The 23,604-nt window shown below is 37.0% G+C and overlaps 1 protein-coding gene across 1 annotated transcript in view; it reads left to right on the forward strand.

Annotated features, from left to right (window-relative positions):
- The window catches only part of LOC145686725 (transcription cofactor vestigial-like protein 2), a 245,806-nt gene that overhangs the window by 73,112 nt on the left and 149,090 nt on the right, over window positions 1–23,604 (forward strand). Inside the window, exon 2 of the mRNA XM_081760334.1 lies at window positions 9,568–9,823. Within this exon, the coding sequence (XP_081616460.1) occupies window positions 9,568–9,823 (256 nt within the window). The remainder of the gene's footprint in view (window positions 1–9,567; window positions 9,824–23,604) is intronic.

Here is a 23,604-nt window from a genome sequence, read left to right on the forward strand (position 1 = left end):
TTCAAAAAGTGAATTTCCGTGAAAGAAGATAAAACACAATTTCATAACTGACCATAAGTCAACGAAGTTCTTCCCATTTCCTAAGACTAAGGAAACAAAAACTCATCAAGTCCAATACCATCTCTGTCATTGGCTATGAATTCATTCGAGTGTTCCTTAAATTCTTCAGTCTGAGCTTTCACTGTGAGCTGGAGATACTATTTCTTCGCGTTCTCAGCCACTTGTCCAGATATCCTCTTGGCACCATGCAATTCTTCTAGAACAGCGTTTACCCTTTTGAGCAAATATGCCAGGATGCAGTTAGATGTGTTTTTAGCAGAAAATTAGTTTCAACGACTATGTCAGAACATTGACTCCTCAACATCATCATTGAGAACACCACATTTTGCATCCAGTAGATCTAACAGTAAAGAAATCAACAATATTTCATAAATTCAATAATTGAACAATGGACGTAAATCGATTTTTTTCTGACTTTCCCTGACCAATCTGCCATTTTCCTGACTTCACCTGATACCTTTTTACTTCCCTGACCTTTCCCTGACTTTCACTTATTTTCCAGAATGTGGACACCCTGGTAAAGGTTTTGTATGTATTACTGTTTCATAGAAAAAAAAATGGTGCCATATGATATTTACCGTTGCGTGAGTACGTATTGGTTATTTGTCTTCCCTGGAGTTAAGAAAGCTACAGGAATTGCGTTTTAATTGCAGTTCAAAGCAATTAATATTGGAATTGCATATTTCTTTAAATGTCATACCATATGCTTGCAGTACTTATTGTATTTCATTTTCTAAGAGAAAAAAACATTCATTTAATGACATGTGTGGAATTAAAAGTATAAGGTGTTCATTAATTCCTAGTTTCAATATAACTTCTGCAAAACAAGCGTCATTATTCATTACTATGATTAATATTATTCCTTCTATTTATTTGTTTTCCAAATTTATTAAATAATCTGATCACACAATTTTTCAGACAGAATTTTAAGATGTTCATGAGCAAGAACTCAAATCTCTTGTTGCACTTTCGTTGTTTAAGACTATAAAGGGCTAGTACCTACCTGTATCGCTCTTATGAATTTACTTAATAAAATAGAAATACGATATGCGGTTATTTAAGAGAAAAAGATAGTATCCTATTAGTTATACAAGCTTTCATCAAACAGTCTTAGAAACAACTAGGAAATTTAACATTGATATACAATTGTTCAGATCATATCTTGCCCCCCCCCCATTTTTAACGTCCAACAGCCGCCACTGATTTAAGTGAATTAGTGTGGTCCACGAGACTCGTGAAATGTCTCGTCTCGAAAATGAGACGAGAATTGCCATGTTTTTTGTCTCGTCTCAAATTTGAAAATGCACTCTCGTCCCGCCTCGTGAGCAACACTAACTACCAAAAAAATTTAGAGAAACACGGTTGTAGAGTCTAAGCATTACAATTGTTTGGATTAGAGTTAGGTGTCCCGTTTCAGCACCGAGGCTCTAGGAGACGTAGACCTACAGTTTAAATGAGATCCGAACCACATGAGCTCTCCCATCTATAAAATCGAACTCTGGTTTCCCACGCCAAAGGCACTTACGCAAACCATATAACCACGAGCATTATGACAAAGTCTGTAACGATGCTAAGATTCAATTCATGTCCTTAGGGTTGGTGAAGGTTTGATTGGAATTAGTCCAGTAGTTTGAATTAAATCATTCCAAATATACGTGGTCTGTCCAATAAATACGCAAACTGAGCTAGTAGAATGACCTTGAGTTGAAGCTAGGCCATGCGCCCTTGCTGCTCTGTTAGCAGGAGGCCCACTGGAGCGGCCATAACCACCAGACTGTCGAGGCGAGCATGAAGCTAGAAGCGAAGTGTTTTTTGTGGGTTTCTCTCTCTCTCTCTCTCTCTCTCTCTCTCTCTCTCTCTCTCTCTCTCGTCGACGATGGATGTTAATGAACAGACAAACAAAGAATCAACATTAAATTTTTGGGTTAATCTTGGAAAACGCTCTCAGGAAATCCATAAAATGTTGCGCTGTTTATGGCAATAACGCACTGGAAATAACAGCTCTTTTCAAGTGGATCAAGCATTTCAGTGAGGGCCGTGAAGATTGCAAGGATGAGGCAAGGCCAGGATGACTGTCAATCTCATGTGGTGGCAACAACATTGAATGTGTGCGATCTCTTGTGTTTTCCGATCGTCGATTAACTGTCCAGATGATTGCTGATCAACTGAATTTAGGAAAATCATATGTGCACAGGATTTTAATAGAACATTTAGAGTTGGGAAAATTGTGTGCAAAAATTGTCCCCAAAACTGCTATCACCTGACCAGATTCTGATCCGTAATTCGATCACAACGTTAGATTACCCTCCCTACTAGCCAGACTTAGCCCCCTGCCATTTCTTATTGTTTTCTAAATATAAAATCATGCGAATGTGGCACTGAATCGACGTGGAGACGATATAACGTGCAACAACAAGGCACTTGAAGTGCCTGACTTCTGAAGACTTCCAGGGATGTTTCCAGTAATGGACACGGAGATGGGACTAGTGTATTGCAACAAATGGAGAGTATTTTGAAGAGGATAGCATTGATGTACCCTAATTTTATGAAATACAGTGTTTGTGACATCAGTTTGCGTATTTATTGGACAGACCACGTACATACAATATCCTTTTGGAGTGTTATTCATTTGATAATATTTAAGTATAGCTTATTTGTGTTACGTTATGTATATGAAGCAGAGGAGAGACTTTATAATAATAAAAAAAAAATCGTTACAAATCTTTTGAGTTGTTATCACATTAATCAAGAGAAAAAAACTAAAAAATACTTTTCTTGCATTCTTGACCAAAATTGCGTGCAAGGAATTCCTTCGGCCTGAACATGCTGCTGCTGTTACCAGCAATCAAGAGCCGAAGGAATGAGGCAGTTGCAGTGAGAACTTAAAATAAAATAAAAAATAAAATAAAAAAATACTACCAAAACAGAGAAAATTAACTACAAAGTATTCCTATATGTTTCTGCTCAAATGCATAAGCAATAATAGAAACAAACATTTCTCAACTTTAAATATAGTACAGGGTGTTCGCTATTGTACCGTATTTACATTACAGTATTTGGCAATTTTGTACACAGATTCTTTACGTTATTCTAAGAGATAAGTTGAGCCTAGCACTTTCGTGATGACAAGTAGCGATAAAAGTGAATTGCAAATAAAGGAATTTTTGGTTTGGAGTTTAACATCCTTGTCCAGTAGTTCAGAGATGGCGTGAGTCAATGAAAAATTTGACCGATGACCCACTGACCCACCATCTACCGTAACCCACAACCCATTGGACCCATGATTCACCATGACCCACCACCCACCAGGATCCACTCCGACTCCCCGTAACACACTCTGACCTATCAAAACACATCCTCATCAACTGTGACCCACGCCCTCTTCTACTGACCAAAGAGTTTTACTTGTACTTAAAAAGCTGTGAAATTATCACTAATCGAAGTTTGAATTTCTACGGTCAATCGCTCAAGCACCACTCTATTACAGTACGGTGGATATAAAATGGTAAATTGTTTTTCATGGGCCGTATTACGATGAATTTTAATTTAATTATATACAAAATTACGTTCCTTGTTGAACTACAGATATTTTTAGTGGAAAATAGGAGGGAACTTGAGTCTCGAAATAAGGTAAAGTACCCCAACGTAAAGGAAAAAAGTGTAAAATTCGATTGTCTCTCGAAAGCCAAGTAGTAAGTTATATTGCTATTATTACAATTACAAATATCAATATCCAAAAGTGCCTGAAGTTCTTTTTTCACATGGATACACTCGTCTCAGGTAAATAAATAGAAACAAATGAAAAAGGAAGAAAAAATGGAGGCCTTGAAAGTAAAACGTAGGCAAATTGACCAGTGTTCAGAAGATATTGTCTACAATACACTGAGCAGAGTGAGTCGGTGGGTCAGTGTGGGTCACGGTAGATGGTGGGTAACGTTCTGTTGATCCACGGCCCACTCAGAAATCTTGACCCACCATCCACTGACCCTATTCATCTCTGGTAATGTTACCTCGCGAGAAAAGACGAAACGTAAGATTTTTCTTGTGTCATCTTGATCTCGAACAATTGCATCTCGTCTCGTCTCCAAAAATGTATGTACGAAATGTTTCCTTATTTGTTTCCTTACTTTTATTTAAAAGTGATCAGAATTCTTCCACGTCACAAAGGATCCACGAAGGGTGTAATACAATATTTAAACTATATTTATATTATTGGAGTATATTGTGTATTGACTTGCATATGTATCCACGTGCAAAACGTTGATAAATGATTTTCATTGTGTTTGCACAATCACCTTACCAATTTATAGATTTTATATTATGAATCACGCAGTAGTTCATTTGATTTAATTTTCAGTTTCTTATATTTGTGACATCTACGCTGTTCAAACTAGAGTCTTTCTATTTCAAATGTACCCCCTGCTGGAGCTGCTGTCGATGTGTGTTTTCCCGTTCCTCCCTCAAAAGAGGAGAGACAAGTTGCTGCGGCCGTGATTTTCCAATTGTTGTATGCGGAAGCAATGCCACAATGAATTATTTCACGGACTTCGCTGTGCACTGTCTTGTTAGCTATTCTAAGAAGCCTACGATCTTCACTCGTCAAGACCAAACGACTAAATGACAAATTGGCAACACAGCCGAGGTCTGGATCCGAAGTATGTTTCATATATTTTCCGAGGGCACACTTGAAATAGAAAGGGTCTAACGTCTAGGAAGCTCGCTCGTGAACAGATAAGCGGTCTGCCATGTTTGTTTACATTGCACGTGCTGCTTCCAGCGGTCAATGATTGAACTAAGTGAAGCAGGTAATATAAAATCTTAATAAGCCCTGTTTTCAACATGAAATCAGTAATATTATATTATTTATAGAATATTAAAAATACCTAGTTATGTTTCACCCACCCGGTACACTGACCTTGTGATATTATTATTATTATTATTATTTAAGAAAAATCAAATTGAAGACAAAGATTAATTAATTATAAAGTGAAAATGTTTGTTTTTAAAATATTAGCAGATTGATATTTGTTCTTCATCATGAAGTGTTCCCTTGGAATTTATGTGAAATTGATTCAAATGCGAAATACTCCGCGGCCCAATGTGTATTGTACTAATTTCAGCGTCTCATATAAATAATTTGCATATTTATTTCGTTCATATATCCGGAATTCAATTATACACCGCTGTAACACTCGGCCACAAAATTGCTTTTAGTTTCTTTAGATGTAACTGGACATGAATGTTGGAAACAAATTGGATCAAGTATTGCTTCTCTGATAAATGTAAACTCACCCTGACCGCCATCTTGGATTCAGCTTTCGTTTCTTCAAATGGGAATAGGTGCAAGTGATACATCAAATTCATGTGAGTGATTGTTATTACATTTCTGTGAGTGATTGTTATTACTTCCATGTTATACTATAACAAGGAAGTATTGTATTACGGTCAAAATGTCTAATGTTAATCCAGATACGACCAGATTTGAGTCAAGACCTATCACTTCCGAATTGACGTCTGTGTGTCTTTATGTACGTACGTTCAGAGAATTTTTCGTCTACGATAAATCTCGTAAAAGATTATACACACACATGAAGCCTTGTACAAATTTCTATTTGTTTCAATATTGTTAAAGTGCCGACATTTAACATACAACACCTTGCAAACGGTATAAGCCACGGTAAACTTCACTATATCAATGAATTTCCGAGAAAATTGTACATGTATTTGATGTATAATTTGCATCTATTCCTATTTGAAAAACCGGAAGTTGAATCTAATATGGAGGATCCAAAGTGACGGCCAGGGTGGGTAGCATGTGTCAGAGAAGCAGTATTTCATCCAATTTGTTTTGCATATGCCAACATTCATATATCTAAAGAAACTGAAAAAAAAAATGTGTCCGAGCGTTATTGTAGTGTATGATTGAATTCCGAATATATGAAGGCCCATAAATATACAAATTACCGGTATGGGCCGCTAAAATTAGTACAATACAAATTGGGCCGCGGAGACCTTTGCATTTGAATCAATTTTACATGAATCACGCGGGAACACTTCGCAAATGTACCTTGTTAGAAGATAGTGTGCACAATTTTTTACCATTGATCTCTCTCGCTGCTATGGATATTAAACATCAAAAATGTGTTAAATATAGGGATGGCCACAAAGGTCCGGTTCCGGCGGAACCGGTTCCGCGAGTAACTGGTTCTTGGAGATCCGGTTTTCAGATCCGGTTCCAGACCTAGATCCGAAAACCTGGTTCCAAACCTGGATCTGAAAAACCGGTTCCGAAACCGGATCCGTTCAGAACCGAAAACCGGTTCCACCAGTAACTGGATCTGGCCATCCCTAGTTAAATATCCTACCATTTTAGACGTTAAATGTCTTGTGTAGTACACTGTATATCTTTACAGGAGACCCATTAATAATGGGGTATTAAGTCTTTATGATCGTAAAAAGATCGTGAATACACATTTGACGGTGCATCAATACAGCTCTTTGTCAAATCTAAGATCAGGGTATATTGAAAATTTTTTGTCATTATTGTCTTTAGTTTACATAGCACAGTTTGTCAGTAACCAATGCCCTGAAGGGAAATAGCCCCCAAATTGTAAATCATTGGAAACATTTTCTATCATCCTTATATAATGAATAAATGACTACCAAAAGCAATGGCGTATTTAGGGGGACTATCGAGCTCAAGCTCACGCTCCTGAAATAAATTTTATTTTTCGCATTCCACGTACAACAATAATCCTTCTTACCATTTCTAACCTTGCAAGAACTTCATTGGCTTTCCATTTTCTTATGTTCTTTGTTCCGAAATAATACTGTATTTGTCAAATTTTATTCCTGCGTTCTTTCTCTTTCTTTCGTCCATTCTACTCTTCTATTCCTTTTTCTTAGTTACTTTCTTTTCTTTCTCCTATCATACTTTCGACCGTTGTTAGTTGTGTTTCAAGCCAGCCGTCGTCAGTAACACCAAAACTAAGAGGAACTGATAAGCAAAGCTGATGTTCCACATCAACTTGTACATAAATCAACATAATGGGACTTAAGTTATTATAGCAAAGGAATATTTACATCGTTTAGTTATAAAGAAAGATAAATGTTTGAATTAAAGGAAATCAAGAGGGGGGAGATAAGTAGCTCGGGAAATTAGGTAGGCCAAGAGAATGCTTCCCTTTTCTTCTATGAAGAGAATAAAAGGTTAGATTCACTGCTAAACTTTTGTATCACCAGTCTACATTTCTTGCTATTAAAACTTCAATTTATGCATAAATTAAAGTATATTTAATTCTCAAATTCAGATGGGCAATTGCACCCCTGCTTCCCCGTGTTGTACATAGCCCCCCCTGAAAGAAACACCTAAATACACCACTGCTTATGTGTATATTGAATCATTTCTTAAAATTAAAAGTAATGAAATACGTGTATAATACACAAACTACCGCTGTTGTGTAAGAAACACAAGATATGCATAATTAAGTTCTGTTGTGTAACAGATGCGGTTGAACATCTGAAAATAGTGAAGAGAAGTTTGTACCAAAATGGAGGCCCCGTTCTGAGTTGGGGTAAGCCTCAAGAAGTTAATTATGAGTTTCGTCTCCCTTTTGGTTTGGTAGTCTTGAACGGAGGAGAACGGCATCTTCAAAATCACTTACTATTAATACACACGTTCGTAGAAATTGCTAAATACGTTTCATTATTACGAGAATCCTCAGCACTTCACTGAAGTTTATTGATTTATATGTGTTTTCAACTGTGATTTTTTAAAAGTTATGGCTACACGTTTTTTTTTTTTTTTTCGTACTTCATAAGATATTTAGATAATACACCTATTGTAGTTGACAACATATCATTCATTCTTTGCTTTGGTGGAGCTCCGTGGCTAAGCGGTTAGCGTACGCGCCTTTGGCGTGGGAGACCCGGGTTCGATTCCCGGCGGGAGCTCATGTGGTTCAGATTACACGTTAATCAATATGCCCACGTCTCATATAGCCTCGTTGCTGAACGGGACGTTAAGCTCACACTCCACTCAACAACTCATTCTGTGCTTTATTATTGAAGCTTTCTCCTACTTCTAGTGCCTTTTTGTAGAGTCCCTATTTCAAATCCTGGCCAAGCAAGTTTGTTGTGGATAACATCGTATCCGTGTTTTTTTTTCTCGGGATATTCCGTTTCCTTCCACATTCTCATTTCACTAAATCTTCCATAATCATTCACTTGCAAATCATCGTCACTCTCAGCCTAAAGGGTATAATCATGGGACGTTAAAGTTAAGGATTTCATTTAATTTCATTTGTAATATTAATACCTTCGTATACAGGGTGTTTCAAAACAACACCGACAACGTAGTGGCCTCGCGTAGCGTAATTGCTAACGCTCTCGCCTTCAGTGCGAGCGGTCCCGGGTTCGATTCCCGGTGGGGCACTCGGTCGAAAAAGTATAAAACGCTTTTTTCCGGCCACCCACCCTGAATGAGGTTTTCCTGGGTTTCCTCATTTACACCAGGCAAATGCCGGGATGGTACCTAACATATAGGTTCCAGGCCGCTTTCTTCCTTCCCCAATCCTTTCTTTCTTCTCTTTCCACGGATTGTGCGCTCGCCGAGGGATGTCATCGTGAAGGGCTAAATGGCCTTAGATGCCGAAAGCCCAGAAATCTCACTCCTAAAATTCCTATTCCTAACGTTTGGGGGTAATTCCTGACACCAAGATAGGATCGCAAGTATAGACCAACCCAGGTGCAGAAATCCGTTATTTCGGCGTTATAGGCTGCCGAAAACATAAAAAAAAATGAAATTTATAAGTCCATAGCTCCAATATCATGGGAACTACCGTAGTTGGGTCAAGATTTCACTTAGAAACTAGTATGTGCCCTATCCAAATATCCATGTTTTAAAATCCTCCGATACATCAGCAACGTTTTTATAGAGATAATTGCTGAGTACTTCAAATTATATGCCCATAGCGAAGCTCCTTCCATAAAAATTGTTGTGGAAGTACCACAGGATTCTGAAACATGGATATTTAGATAGGATGCGTACTAGTTCTTAAGTGAAGTCTTGATCCAACTGCGGTAGATCATATAGTATTGGAGCTGTGGACCTTTAAAGTTCATTTTTTTAATGTTTTCGGCAGCCTATAACTCTGAAAGGAAGTATTTGCGCATACAGGTTGGTCCACACTTTTGGTCTTATCTTGGTGTCAGGAATCACCTCCTAAACGTTGTCGGTGTTGTTTTCAAACACCCCTCTAATCATTTCCTAAGTTTACAACAAATTTTTCTCGATTTTCTGTAAACTATATATTTGGATTTACATTTCATCAATAGACCCTGTCATTTTGTTCAGCGTAAGGAGATTTATCGATGGATGGATATCTCATCTTTACACGCCTATTGTGTTGTAGAATTATGTATTTCCTCCACATATCAATGTTCTATTTTCTCCGAACCATAATACGGCTAAAATATTAATTGTATAAAATTGGTCTTATTTTGCAGAAGTACAAACTACAAGTGCCAGAAACTGTTCCTTACACCTCCCGATCTACAACGCCAGCGTCGGCGGGAGAATGTGTGACGGACAAAGATTCGGACAACGGCGATCCGGAACATAAAGGAGCACAATATGTGTCTGCGAACTGTGTGGTGTTCACTCACTATTCCGGTGACGTATCGTCAGTCGTTGATGAACACTTCAGCCGGGCGCTCAGTCAATCCGCTTCCTACATTGACCAAAAAGGTATCCAAAGCAAAGGTAAGTTATTTGATAGCTTTCTTATTTTCGGTAGATTTATGTTATAAATGTAACTTAGTCCTTGTTTAGATGCTTAACGGTACAAATTTATAAAAGCATTCAAAATATGGTTGCTGTTGATTGTTATGCCAAGCTGAAGGCCTTCCAGTTTGTGTCTAATGATAACGAAGAATGACTGGAGTGATTAAAAGCAGCACGATAGGATGGTTCTCAAAAGGTTAATTCACACTCAGTGTGCCATGCATGCTAATCTTCTGCCATGCCCGTCCGTACCACGGCCGCAATTTTTCACTTGTACCATACCATACCATACCATGCCGTGCCTTGCCGCTTTCTATTCTACACCATTTCTCTTGATTCTGGTAAACTTCGAGTCGCTTCGTGTGTTCCGAAGAAAACCGAAAGATCGCGGCCGACGAGCCACGACCGAGCTGGTTTCTTTTCAACGCGGTTTGTCGGGGCAATGAGTGAGAATGGCACGTGCACAGTATGTCATGTGTGAATTAAGAGGCTCCATCACGGCGAAATTAAAATACCGCTAATTTTACAGTAATTATGTAATATCTTCAAATAGATAAAAGATAATCGAAAAGTGGAACAAGAGCTCTCGAGACAGTATTATTTTACATGAGATACCATTATCACGACTCACTTATCTGCTTTCGATTTTCAGCCATTTAGAAAATCGGCATTTATTTTCGCGTTTCTAAATGGCTGCGGACGGAAAGCTACTAGTTAACTCGTGATAACGATACCTCATGTGAAATAGTATTGTCTAGTTCGCTCTTGTTCCACTTTTCGATTATCTTTTATCTATTTGAAGATATCATATAATTACTGTAAAATTAGCGGTATTTTAATTTTGCAATGCTTAGGCCTCTTAAAAAGGATAACCCAATGAATTTTCAATGTCATAGCCTTAAAAGAAACTTTGTGGACCACGGCACGGACGGGGTACGACATGGACATGGCATACTATGGGTGAATTAACTTTAAGATGAATTATGCCTTAAATTTTCTCAGTATTTGCCATAGCAATCAATTGGCTTTTCAGACAAAAGTCAAAAGCTGTTAAGTATGGACTGCAAGATACACGTTCAACCGGTCCTTACCAACGACTTTAATACTCATGAAATGTATAGATGAAGCATAACCTACTTCCGACAGTACTTTTGGCAGCATTTGTTTCCAGTGGGTTCTAAAAAGAGTTACCGTTGCATTTCTACTATGTTTCCACAATCCCCATGGGTTCCTACTTTGCAGTTCCATTTTGTGGTTTAGTAAAATTATGCTTCTGTTTCGTACAGTTTTACTAAGATTATAAGAGTTCCTGGACATAGGAGTACTATCAGATAAGTAGATTTCGGATTTATATGCACTTACTAAAACGTCTAAATATGCTTGCAACTATGCGCTAAAATTTGTGAGGATATAAATATGAAGTATGCGCTAGAATATGCAGTAGATGTAAATATGCGCTAAAATATGCAGTAAAGGGTTAAATATGAACTAAACTATGCAGTAAAGAGGAAAATATGCAATAAAGAGGTAAATATGCGTTAAAATATGTAATGAAAAGATAAGTATGTACTAAAATATGCAGTAAAGAGGTAAATATGCAATAATCCTATTCTACATTTTATTTAGCAACGTTATTAATATGTGTTACTGTAAGCAAGCATGTTCAAGTAAATGAGTTACAGTACTAAAAATTGGTTTGTATTCAGAACAAAGTAATACATAGGATTGTGGGTATATTTATGTTTAAAAAAATGATTGATTGCAAACTAACACAAACAAACTAAATAGTTACTGAATTATTCTAATGTTTTCGCCTGTCAGTCATTTATGAAAAGAAAGCGATCTTTCAGTGTGACAAGTTCTTAGAGAGGAATGTTTTTAACACTTTCGTTCCTGAGAATATAGAGAAAATCCCAGTTTCCTGTCAGTTTAGTGCATTTGTAAAATATGTGTATCAAGTAGTTGAAAAAGAAGGTACACATACGAAATACATGGCTGTAAAGTTTTAAATTTCAAGATGAATGCAACATTTATTAATGTTGGTGGATGGCATTTATACAAGTACAATATTACCGAGCTAAACTCTAGTCTTTTCGCATATGCACGGGAGTATATGGTATATACCCACCTTATATGTTTATAGACCACCATATACTCACCTTAAATTTAAGGGGAAAAAACGAACGTTTCGGTACCTGGGTTTACGCTATTAAAAAAAAATAGAACACATACTTCCCAAAAGTTCTAGCATTACATCAGTATCCAAGTTCTGTTTGAGCTTAGGATCAGAAGTGTTGATGGTAAAATGTCACCTCCTGAGAAGTCGAGAAATACTTGATTCCTTATTCCTTGTAGTACTTGATTTTCATTTGATACAAATTTTAGCCTCCATATTTTTCTGAATACTTGGCTCTGCATTTCACACAAAAGCTTCTCCAATTATCTCTGGAAGCATTTGCATTATTACTAATTGGAACAGTTGTATTGTGTTTAAAGAGTTCAAAGCCGATCACTTCTATATGTAACTCTTTGATAAGTGCCAGTTGAGTTTTGCCATTGCTGACATTGCAAGCCTCCTCTATTTATTCAATACTCGTTATTATTATTATTATTATTATTATTATTATTATTATTATTATTATTATTATTATTATTATTATTATTATTATTATTTTAACATTGAACTACATCAATTCAAATTTCTCGCGATGGAGACTTTCAATACACGAGGATGAAAGTAGTCTTTAGAAATAAAACATACAGCGGTGTCACTTGTACACCACGTGAAGAATTTGGTTTGATTGGTGTGACGTTTTCTCAAAAAATATTGGACCCGGAAGAGGTAGTAGATTTATAACATTTTCAGTTTTAGTAGAAATATTACAGTGGAGATGAAATATATTGTAATATCTTACAAGAGGTCTATATTTGTAAACACCAACACGTACTTATTTATAAACAAAACCGTGTGTTTTCCTACTACAACATACTACAAGAAGCAGACGGCAGGAATCATCAGGTCATGTGGTAGAAGAGGAACGCTAGTTTCACCGCTGTCCAGAATAGGGTATCAAACACGCTGTAAGACCTTCATCAACATCAGTTTCGGATAGTAAATCACTTGTTGTAGCTTGCCTGGAGCTCTGACATATCTAACCTAAACAAACCTCTTAGCTTGCCTGAAGCTCTGTGGTTTCCCTGGCCGCTAAGCTTGCCTGGAGCTCTGTGGGAATTCAATACCTCTCTTAGCTTGCCTGAAGTTCTGTGATTTCCTTGCCCGCTTAGCTTGCTTGGAGCTCTGTAAGTTACCAACCTCTCTTTGCTTGCCTAGAACACTGAAATTTCCTAAACCACTTCCACTTAGCTTACCTGGAGCTCTGTGGAAATCTTTCCCTTGATTGCCTGGACCTAGGGACACCTATTTACCCAAACTATATATAAAAATTTGTATTCATCTTAGGACCACACTTATAATTACTTTGTATGTTATATTTGTATATAATAGAAATTTTATAATAGGAAGGTTGTGGGAGAAAACCGCTAAGTTGCTCTATTACTACCTTATCGAGATAATTTTACAATATTCTTGGGATGCTTAATTGATTGCAGAAACTAACTTTTCGCTATCTATCACAGTTTTTAACTCTAGAGCGATCAACGTTAAAACAGGAAATGGTTGCTGGGTTAAGATTGGAGATGATACATAGTCTTAGAACGCTGAATCTATTCCAAAAAAAAAAAATGCTTCTCTCTGTCTCTGCTCGTATTTGTAGCTGTGTAGCTCAATATTGAAATCAGAAATTGTATATTGGAGGGCACGATGGTGCAGTGGTAGAGCGCTTACCTCTAATGCGTGGGGTCACTGGTTAAATTCACGGCCAAGTAAATTTGTGGTGGACAACATCGTGTCCGTGAGTTGTCTCGGGGTTTTCCCTTTACTCCCACATTTACATTCCACCAATTCTTCCATAATCGTTCATTCACTTGCTTTGAGAGACTGACTGACACTAAAAATAATACATTTTTTTCCATTTTTCTTTTGATTGTTTTTCATAAGTGAAAGGAGATAATGACATGCAACTTACCACAATCATAGACAATGTAATTCTACAACAGAAAATATGAACCTCAAGAATTTTCAGTGTTGCCATCTATAGAAATTACAGTGTTGCCAGAATATAATTCCTCTCAAAATCTAAGTTAAGGCAGTGACTAGGGGAACAAACTCAACTGCATTTGATTACGTATCATGTTGTCTTGGTATCCTGAGAACTTCTTTTCAAATAACATTATTATTTAATTTTAATAACTGTTTGTTAAAACTATTTTGTTTATTACAAACTAAATACATCTATTAATTAAAAAGTAGTTCACAGGGTGCCAAAACAACATAATACTCAATCAAATGAAGTTGAGTTCGTTCCTTTAGTCGCTGTCTTAACTTACATTTTGGGGGGAAATGTTATTCTGGCAACACTGTAATTTCTATGGATAGCAACACTGAAAATTCTTGAGGTTCATATTTTCTGTTGTAGAATAACATTATCGATGATTGTGGTAAGTTGTATTTCATTATTTCCTTTCATTTATGAAAAACAACCAAAAGAAAAATAGTAAATTTTGTATTATTTTTAGTGGTGGGCACTAAAACCAGTTAGGCCTATCGGTTTTCTCCGAAACCGGTTCCGTTTTTCACCGGATCCGGTTTCAGTTTCTTCAAAACCAGTTCCGATTTTTTTCCAAAATTGGTTCTATTTCTGACCAGAATAGTGTTTCGGTCACCGATTCAATTCCACAGAAAGAGTTTTATGTGATTTCCATAGGTTTTCACCGAAACCAGTTTGTGAGAACCGAACCGATTTTCGAGGAAACCGAACTGGTTTTTGGAGAAAACCCAAACCGGTTTTGGAGAAAACCGAAATGTCGGTTTTCGGTTTTTCTAGAAACCGGTTTTGCCCATCCCTAATTACTTTTAGTTAGTCAGGCTCTTAATCATCGCGAATTCCTTGGTCTAATGGGTATAATTGTGGGACGTTAAACGGAAAGATTTCATTTCATTTTCAAATCGTAAGTTGTATCAGTTATCTGTCACTCACTGTTAGAGAGTTAAAGATGAAATTGGACGTTTTATTGATTGTAGAAAACCGACGTTAAAATCAGAAATGGATGATTTCAAACACTTCCGGTTTAAATACCACCCATTGGCACAAATCCCGGGGGGATGAGGGAGACATGTTCCCCTCAGTCTTGGAACTAGGGGGGGACTGTCCCCCCAATAATTCGAATTGATTTTTTTTATTTTTATTTATTTATTTATTTATTTTAGGGAGAAATGTGATTATTTGTGTTCGACTGTTACTTCATCTACATCGCCTGATATACAACAGGTTCACCTCAGAAATCTGATTCTACCGTAATATGAGTCACATCTTTCCACTTCCAGAATAAGCCTAAAATCTGCCCATCTCCCAATATTGAAGACAACTCTGCTTCCCAGATCCTCCATAATATTGTTTTTCAACTTCATAAATATTTTGAATATCGCTTTAAAAATAAAGCAGGGAGCCTTACCCCTCCCCCCAATGTTGAAGACAGATTTGTGCCAATGATACCACCTCCATAAACGAACTAGCTTCCTAACTACTGACTCTCTGCATCCTGGCTCCCATCACATAGTTCTGAACATTTGTATGTCTCACTGACACACAAGATAAATAGACTATATATAGTTGTGTTGGTAATACAGTTGGGCCTCCATAACTCGAATTTTTTTTTTCACATTTCCTTGAACTCTTGATAACACTCAATGTTACAATGACCTCTGTAAGTCGAATATTTTAAGACTACAACCTCCATAAGTCGAATTTTAAGGGTTTCATAGTCATATTTAAAAACCTCGATAACTCGAATTTTCGTATCTGCAAACCTCTAAGAGTCAAAATTTACCTCTATAAGTCGAATTTCACTTGATGTGACCTCGATAACTCGAAGCTATAGCTCTATGCTTTTACGTATTTGTCATTGTTGCCAGTCCAGTCATTGTTGCTAATGTGTACTGTAATTGTGCTTTACTCGTGTCTAGAATTTTATTTTTACTAGTTATTTAATTTAAGCAATTTTCAGAACTTCAAGTTATAGAGGTTGAATGAATAAAACTTCGAGTTATAGAGGTTGAAGGAATAAAACTTCGAGTTATAGAGGTTGAAGGAATAACACTTCGAGTTATAGAGGTTGAATGAATAAAACTTCGAGTTATAGAGGTTGAATGAATAAAACTTTGAGTTATAGAGGTTGAATGAATAAAACTTCGAGTTATAGAGGTTGAATGAATAAAACTTCGAGTTATAGAGGTTGAATGAATAAAACTTCGAGTTATAGATGTTGAAGGAATAAAACTTCGAGTTATAGAAAATGTATAGTTACTTTTCATGAGGTACGCGGAACTTCGGTATCTCAAATTTTTGTTGAGGCCATCTCGATAACACGAACCTTGATTACTCAAAAAAAAAACTTGATAACTCGAATTTTTATCTATTCCCTTCGGCTTTGAGTTATCGAGTTCCCACTGTATATCTTCTTCTTTCTCATTTCAACCATAGGTTGGTGGGCAACATGGACATTTTTAGAAGTTTTAGCTTCCTTGGGAGAGCTGTTTTACACTTTGATAAGGCCTCTTCTTCGTAAGTGCAGGGGTGCCCACAAGGGGGGCTATGACGCAAACTGCGTCATTGAAATATTTGGGGGGTAAAAATCTATATAAATATGTTTGAGGGGGTGTAAAAATTAATCGAAAAGTTTTTTTTTTCATGGAAGAACACCTACGGATAGACAATTGAGGGGGGTGCGTCATGGACATGAGGGGGGGGGTGGGCACCACTGCGTAAGTGCATCTAGATATTCTATCTTTTGTCTTCCTCTTCTTGGTTTTCTTTCCGCCTTTCCTTGTATCAACACAGTGATCCAATCGGAGTACCGAATAAGATGGCCAAGCTTGCTGTTTCTTATTTTTCCCATTATCTTCATGATCTGTCTTCCTTCATCAGCTTCTTTTAGTACGTCTTCATTCCTTTTCCTTTCGGTCCATGATATGCGCAGCATTCTGCACCAACACCACGTTTCAAATGCTTCCCAATGTATATAAACTCTTTAAAATATAATTTGTTCTTTGAATTTCGTTTCATTCTACTTTGATTCACGTTGTTCTGTAAGTACTTCCCCTCGTAACTTGTATAGACATTTTTGCTAGAAAGAACAGACAGAATAGTTGAATATTTTGGCTACTTCTTCATACATATACTATCAATGTTGGCGCTGTATGTACAATGCAGCGCACAATACTAATGTTAGGTTTATTATGGGGTTTTGCATGCATGTTTCAGTATGTGAGAGGGTTACATTCAACGACAAAGCCAACACATCACAAAAATATGGTTACACGTCTGCTCTCTAAACGTTGGAAAGGGTCCAGCAGCGTGTGAACTATTACAAATACCAACACTTTTCTTTTGTTTGTTGTTGTTCTCTTTTATTTCGCTTGTTTCTTTTGTCTCTCTCTCTCTCTCTCTCTCTCTCTCTTTCTCTTTCGTTTCTACCAATATACGAGCCTTCCATATCTCTTTTCTCATAAACAAACCACCATTTTCATTGTCATCTTAATAATAGTGAGCGGAACAAAGCCAAGCTGTTATCAGCCCATTTATTAGATGGCAAACTTCGGACGCAAGACACAAGTTAGACACACACATAACTGTTCCTTTTTTGCTTTCTGCTCCTGTTTTGTTGTTGTTGTTGTTGTTGTTTTGGTTCGAATAGGCCTTTTTCTTTCGTAACATTTCTGTCTTCAAATGTCGTTTTGGCTTTTGTAAATCCGTCCGCGGTTCAGTTTGAGTTAAAACGCGTTCCACATGGCTCTCATGGTTGCGGCTGGGCTCTTCACGAGCGCAAAATCCCTCTATGGATCACCAAAGAAAGGAATGGCCCATAAGTGCTTTCACTAAAGTGGTTTCTCCAATGGTCTTGTTTGCTATGTCTACCCATTTATTTCCTAGTTAATTCTCGCTCAAAACTATTTTGTTTCGTTTTAATTACTGTAATGACAGGGTGAGGTAGGTGCGAATCATGCCTCTTCAAGTTTTACTTCCAACTATTGGTTTTAATGCGTGTAGTGGTTAATAGAATGTAACAGGTATGATTAGAGGAGTAGATCAGATATTTACGTTTTAAAAAATGCACTAAAATCAGTGGCGGATCTACCCCGCGGGCGGGGTACTATGTTCCCCAGTTTTCTGAGTAACAAACATTTTAAGCTATTATTTATATATTTTTGAAAGTTTATAGTAAAGTCATGATTCTATCTACTATAGACTGGGTTCTGGTTGCCACCCATTCTTACCTTCTAAATCCACCAGTAACTAAAATACCAATATAGACATGTACAATCCGCGGCAAAAAACCTGCAACATGAGGATGTAAGTTTATCGTGAAACTACGCCTAACAGCACAGGCAATCAACATAACTTTTAAGTGGAACGAATCACGCCAGGATAAACCTCGGCCTCCTCCCGTTCACACTTATTTTGGAGCAAAACACTTCGTCATTTCACAATAAACTTATATGCTCATGTTGCAGGTTTTTTGCCGCGGATTGTACAAATGCACTGCATAGGTATGTCACCTACATGGAAAATTTGTGCTACAGACAATAAAATCAGTAAGGATTATAAAGATGTAGATACAGTATATTTAATAGTTCTGAAAAGTTGTTCAAAAGAGTAATACTAGGATCTACAGTACTAACATAAATTTACAGACAAAAACTACAAAATGCATAATTAAACAATGAAGGCGTGTCAGAGTAGCAGATGATAGTGAGTAACAGTGATGATATGTAGCAGGTGATGAGTGTAGCAGATGATGATGATGTGTGTTGCAGATGATGATGAGTGTAGCAGATAATGTGTAGTCGCTCAGCATCTATTCATCTATTCATTGAAGTTATGTTAAAATAAAATAATTAAAACACATTTCTTAATAATTATAAAACCTCATTGTAAATCCATAGAAAGGAGTCACTCAGAGCTACCAAAATTTGGCCACAGACAGAACCGCATTTGAGCTAATCGCGTACGAAGCAGTTATTTCGATTTTTGACTCGACGGCGGATTGGGGGTGAATCATATGTTCTGGCGATTCAGAAAGTATAGAATTCTCAGAAAATATTCAAGTTAGGTAACAAAAAATTCTCCACAATATTACAGGTTGCGGCGGATTGGGGGGGGGGGAGTTCACATATTTAGAAAGTATGGAATTTTCAGAAACCTTTCAAGTTATACAATCAAACTTTCTTCACATTGCAGTGTTACGGGTTGCGGCGGATTAGGGGTAACATGTTCAGAAAGTGTGGAGTTCTCAGAAACTCTTCAAGTTACACAATTCAAACGTCTCCACGGTATTTAAACTGTTCAGTCCCTGCTAGGAATGTGCATTTTTCTGCTGCTTTTTAATATTTCTATAATGAGACAGAATCTATATTGGTTCCTAATCTATACGACTTAGTTCCTAATTTCTTGCATTAGAAGATAAAGATTGTTTACTGAAATAACGCTCATTGGTTGCTTTTAAGCTCGCTAGTTTGCTTGAAGTGTCGCTTACATTATGAAAAATGGCTTCCATATCATCTCAATAATAAAATAAGAAAAAATATTTATATTTATAAAAGAGGATCAATTTCGATTAAATTTTGCAAATATAGTTCAATATAGGCAAAAAGACTAAAATTCTTATTTGTTATACTGAAAGTTCGAAATTTGTTAAATTGAAATATTTTAATACCATTAAATAAAGAAAAGGGTTGAAGTTTAAAAAATAATTTTGCCATTCAAAACCTTTTGTTATACTGGTGTTCGGTACAGCGACATTTTACTGTATATAGAAAATTGTTCCTGCATGTTTATAGTGCATACATTCAACGTGATCATCAATAACAGAGAGAGAATACTGTACACCATGGATTAAACGTTGACATAAAGTGAGGATAACGCTGCAATATCATCAATAACAGTGAGAGATTACACCATGGATTAAACGTTGACATGAAGTGAAGGTAACGCTGCAATATCATGAATAACAGTGAGAGATTACACCATGGATTAAATGCTGATATGAAGTGAAGACAACACTGCAATATCATGAATAACAGTGAGAGGTTACGCCATGGATTAAACATTGACACTAAATGAGGATAACGCTGCGATATCATTAATAACAGTGATAAGTTACACCATGGATTAAAAGTTGACATGAAGTGAAGATAACGCTGCAATATCATGAATAACAGTGAGAGGTTACACCATGCATTAAACGTTGACGCGAAGTGAGGATAACGCTGCGATATCATCAGTAACAGTGAGAGGTTACAGCATGGATTAAACGTTGACAGGAAGTTAGGATAACGGTGGGATTAAACAAATAACACTCTTAGAGAAATTTGATTCATTAAGGCTCTAAAACGCAAACGCAATGCTAGCACACATGCATTTAAAAATTTGCAGTCTCAAAAAAAAAAAAAAAAAAAAAAAAAATATTTTATTCCTAGCAGTAGTTCTTGGCTCAAACTTCTTTTCATAGAGTCCATTAGATTTGTGTGAGCAATGGTTTCCGTTTCCTATTGTTTTCTTTGCTTCCGAAAAGCATCTTAGAAATGCTGGGATAGTTTTAGATGATGTTAGATAATCGTACTTGACATCAGATAATTTTGTAAGCATTTATCTATGATATTCCATCGAGTTAGTTTATTTACTTGAATTTATAATTAGGTTCCTATATGCAAAGTTAAAAGTTAAGTAATTGTAATTGTGTTGTGCTAATGGATTTAGTATTTATGTAATTTAGGAGCTGCTACCCATAAGGCACTTGCAGAACACTGGAATAAAAGGTTTGAGTTGAATGCCAAATGCAATATTCCTGCCAAGTCACGATGCAGGTATTATATAATATCAGTACGATCTTTCGACCTTCTCTTGGTAAATGTTAATACGCCTATCTCAGAAGGAACGGATACACCCAAAATACAGTACATTATAATATTCCATGAAATGTCGGAATTTACCTTATGATAGTAGCTATGATATAAAGTGCCCTATGATAGTAGCTATTGAATTGGATAAATTAATCGTTCCGCCGCAGCCTTCAACCAGCTGCATAATCAAAGAGCGACACATCAAAATAGGTGTGAAGCTCAACGAATAGGTTGAATGTTATTTTTGTCCTGCATCCAGAAAAAAAATTAGAGTGGTTAAAGTGATTAAACCACATCTGTACCAAACAAGGAAGCAGTGGGGCGTATATGGGAATGTATGGCGTATGCTTTCCTCCAATCCGTTAACATCTTCAAGGGTAACGATGGCTTCCCATATCCCGTTTAATCTATGTCATGATTCCTAGATTCTATGCAACCTGCACCGTAACAAAGAAAGGTCGGTTGCCTACAATAAAAATATACGTAGCTTTTATTATTGCAAATTATCTCACAAGGGAACCTTCCGAAAATGATAGTTGCAGTGAAAGATGTGACCTATGCCAATTGAAAGAGCTGTAACAGAGATGAACATTCCCAAAAAATTAGTTGCCCATAGCAATAGGTTCAAGAAATATAAGGGATGGAAGTTCAGGAAACAGCAAGGTTGGACAAGGGGGGAAAGTGCAAATTCCACAAAAAAGGGGGACATGGCAAAATACAATGCTTACAAGTGATGTATAGAAAGAGACTTGCCACAATAGGGAACAAATGAAGGCCACCAGTGGGATTAACAGTGTTTCCAACTGCAATGAAAAGTACATGGTTTGCAAAGAGCACTATATGAAGTGAGTGCAATATTGAGTGTCAACCTTTCATGTAGAACATAAGATATGACGGGTATAATCAGTGGTACAATCTAACAAAAGAAAATAGAAAAACAGAAGTACGAAAAATACGGAAAAGATGGAGTTGGCCATAATGTGCCACATTTGATCGCAAGCTGTGCATATTAGAATGAACAAAACAAGAAAGCACCAACTATGCAGGAAACCGAAAAGAAAAACGAGTTCCAAAGTTGGCAACACTGGCCATGAAAATCCAGACAATTCTAATATAGTTAGGCCACTCGCTTCACAAAAGGAAAATTCCGGCAACAGGCATTAGCCTTCGCATCATTAGTGCATGCTTGTCAACATTGTACTTGCAATTGTTCGATGAGACAATAGTCCAAACAGAAGATACATTTGCAGTGAGCACAGCGGAATACTGCCAATCCGTCACATATGGTACAATGATCGCCTGTGAATGTCTGGAAACAGTACTCTAGAGGTGTCGGAATCTTCGGTGGTCTTTCTATCACATATCCACACCTGTAGAAACAAACATAATCAAAGGCTTGAATAAACATGCCGTAAACAGGTAATGGGTTAAGACCTGAAGTTTCAGAAAATTCTCGCGGGACCAAATGTTAAAGTGGGTATCTGATAACACAAGCTCTGTAACGTAGCACACAAAGTTATTGTATGGTCTAAAAACATAAAGATCAAGTGGTTGTATCAGACCTAGGAGGTATCAGCTCAACCTTGAAATTCACTCCCGATGGTACATGCTCGTAGAGCAAGTTGGTGTCTTTGTTCGCTGTGCAAGCATCAACAAGTTGCACAACATCAGTTAGGTTTATTTTGTCATAACGTCTTCATCACATCCGTATATAATAATGCCTGTCATCTCTGCTGATGGAACTCTCTTGTCACCAATGTATGTGCAAGTGGCAGAAGGCAAAGGAACATTACCTCAGAAGACCAAAGACTTTTTGTCAACTCTTCCGAATATTAGGGCCTTCCCAAGAAGTATTTTTCGTACTTCTGTTTTTCTATTTTCTTTTGTTAGATTGTACCACTGATTATACACGTCATATCTTATGTTCTACATGACAGGTTGACACTGAATATTGCACTCACTTCATATAGTGCTCTTTGCAAACCATGCACTTTTCATTGCAGTTGGAAACACTGTTAATCCCACTGGTGGCCTTCATTTGTTCCCTATTGTTGCAATTCCCTTTCTATACATCACTTGTCAGCATTGTATTTTGCCATGTCCCCCTTTTTTGTGGAATTTGCACTTCCCCCCCCCTTGTCCAACCTTGCTGTTTCCTGAACTTCCATCCCTTATATTTCTTGAGCCTATTGCTATGGGCAACTAATTTTTTGGGAATATTCATCTCTGTTACAGTTCTTCCAATTGGCATAGGTCGCATCTTTCGCTGCAACTATCATTTTCGGAAGGTTCCCTTGTCAGCCAAGTTTGTTAATGCCGTCAATCTGTTAACATCTTGACGGGTAACGGTGGCTATCAATATCCCGTTTAAATTCTATAGCATCTCCTAGGTTTTATGCAACCCGCAGAATAGCAGAGCAATGTGGGTTGCCTATAATAAAAGGGTTATGTAGCTTTTATTGCTACAATTATTTCGGCCTAGTACATAAATGCAGTCAATTCGTTAAAATCTTTACGTCTAACGGTGGCTGTCCATATCTTATTTTATCCTATTGAAACAACGGTGTATAACTCTAGAATTCTAGAAGTTACACATCGCGCCGTTAGATGGCAACAAAGATTCTCCAGCAGTTGACGTCTATCGGGCAAAATTGAATTTTCTAAGGGTGATGCTTTGCACTGTCTCTAATAAAGTTCATTGTTTTGTTTATTACTTATATTATTATTATTATTATTATTATTA

This window comes from Thermobia domestica, chromosome 5, assembly GCF_964235325.1.
Source record: "Thermobia domestica chromosome 5, izTheDome1.hap1.1, whole genome shotgun sequence".
Taxonomy (NCBI): Eukaryota; Metazoa; Arthropoda; class Insecta; order Zygentoma; family Lepismatidae; genus Thermobia; species Thermobia domestica.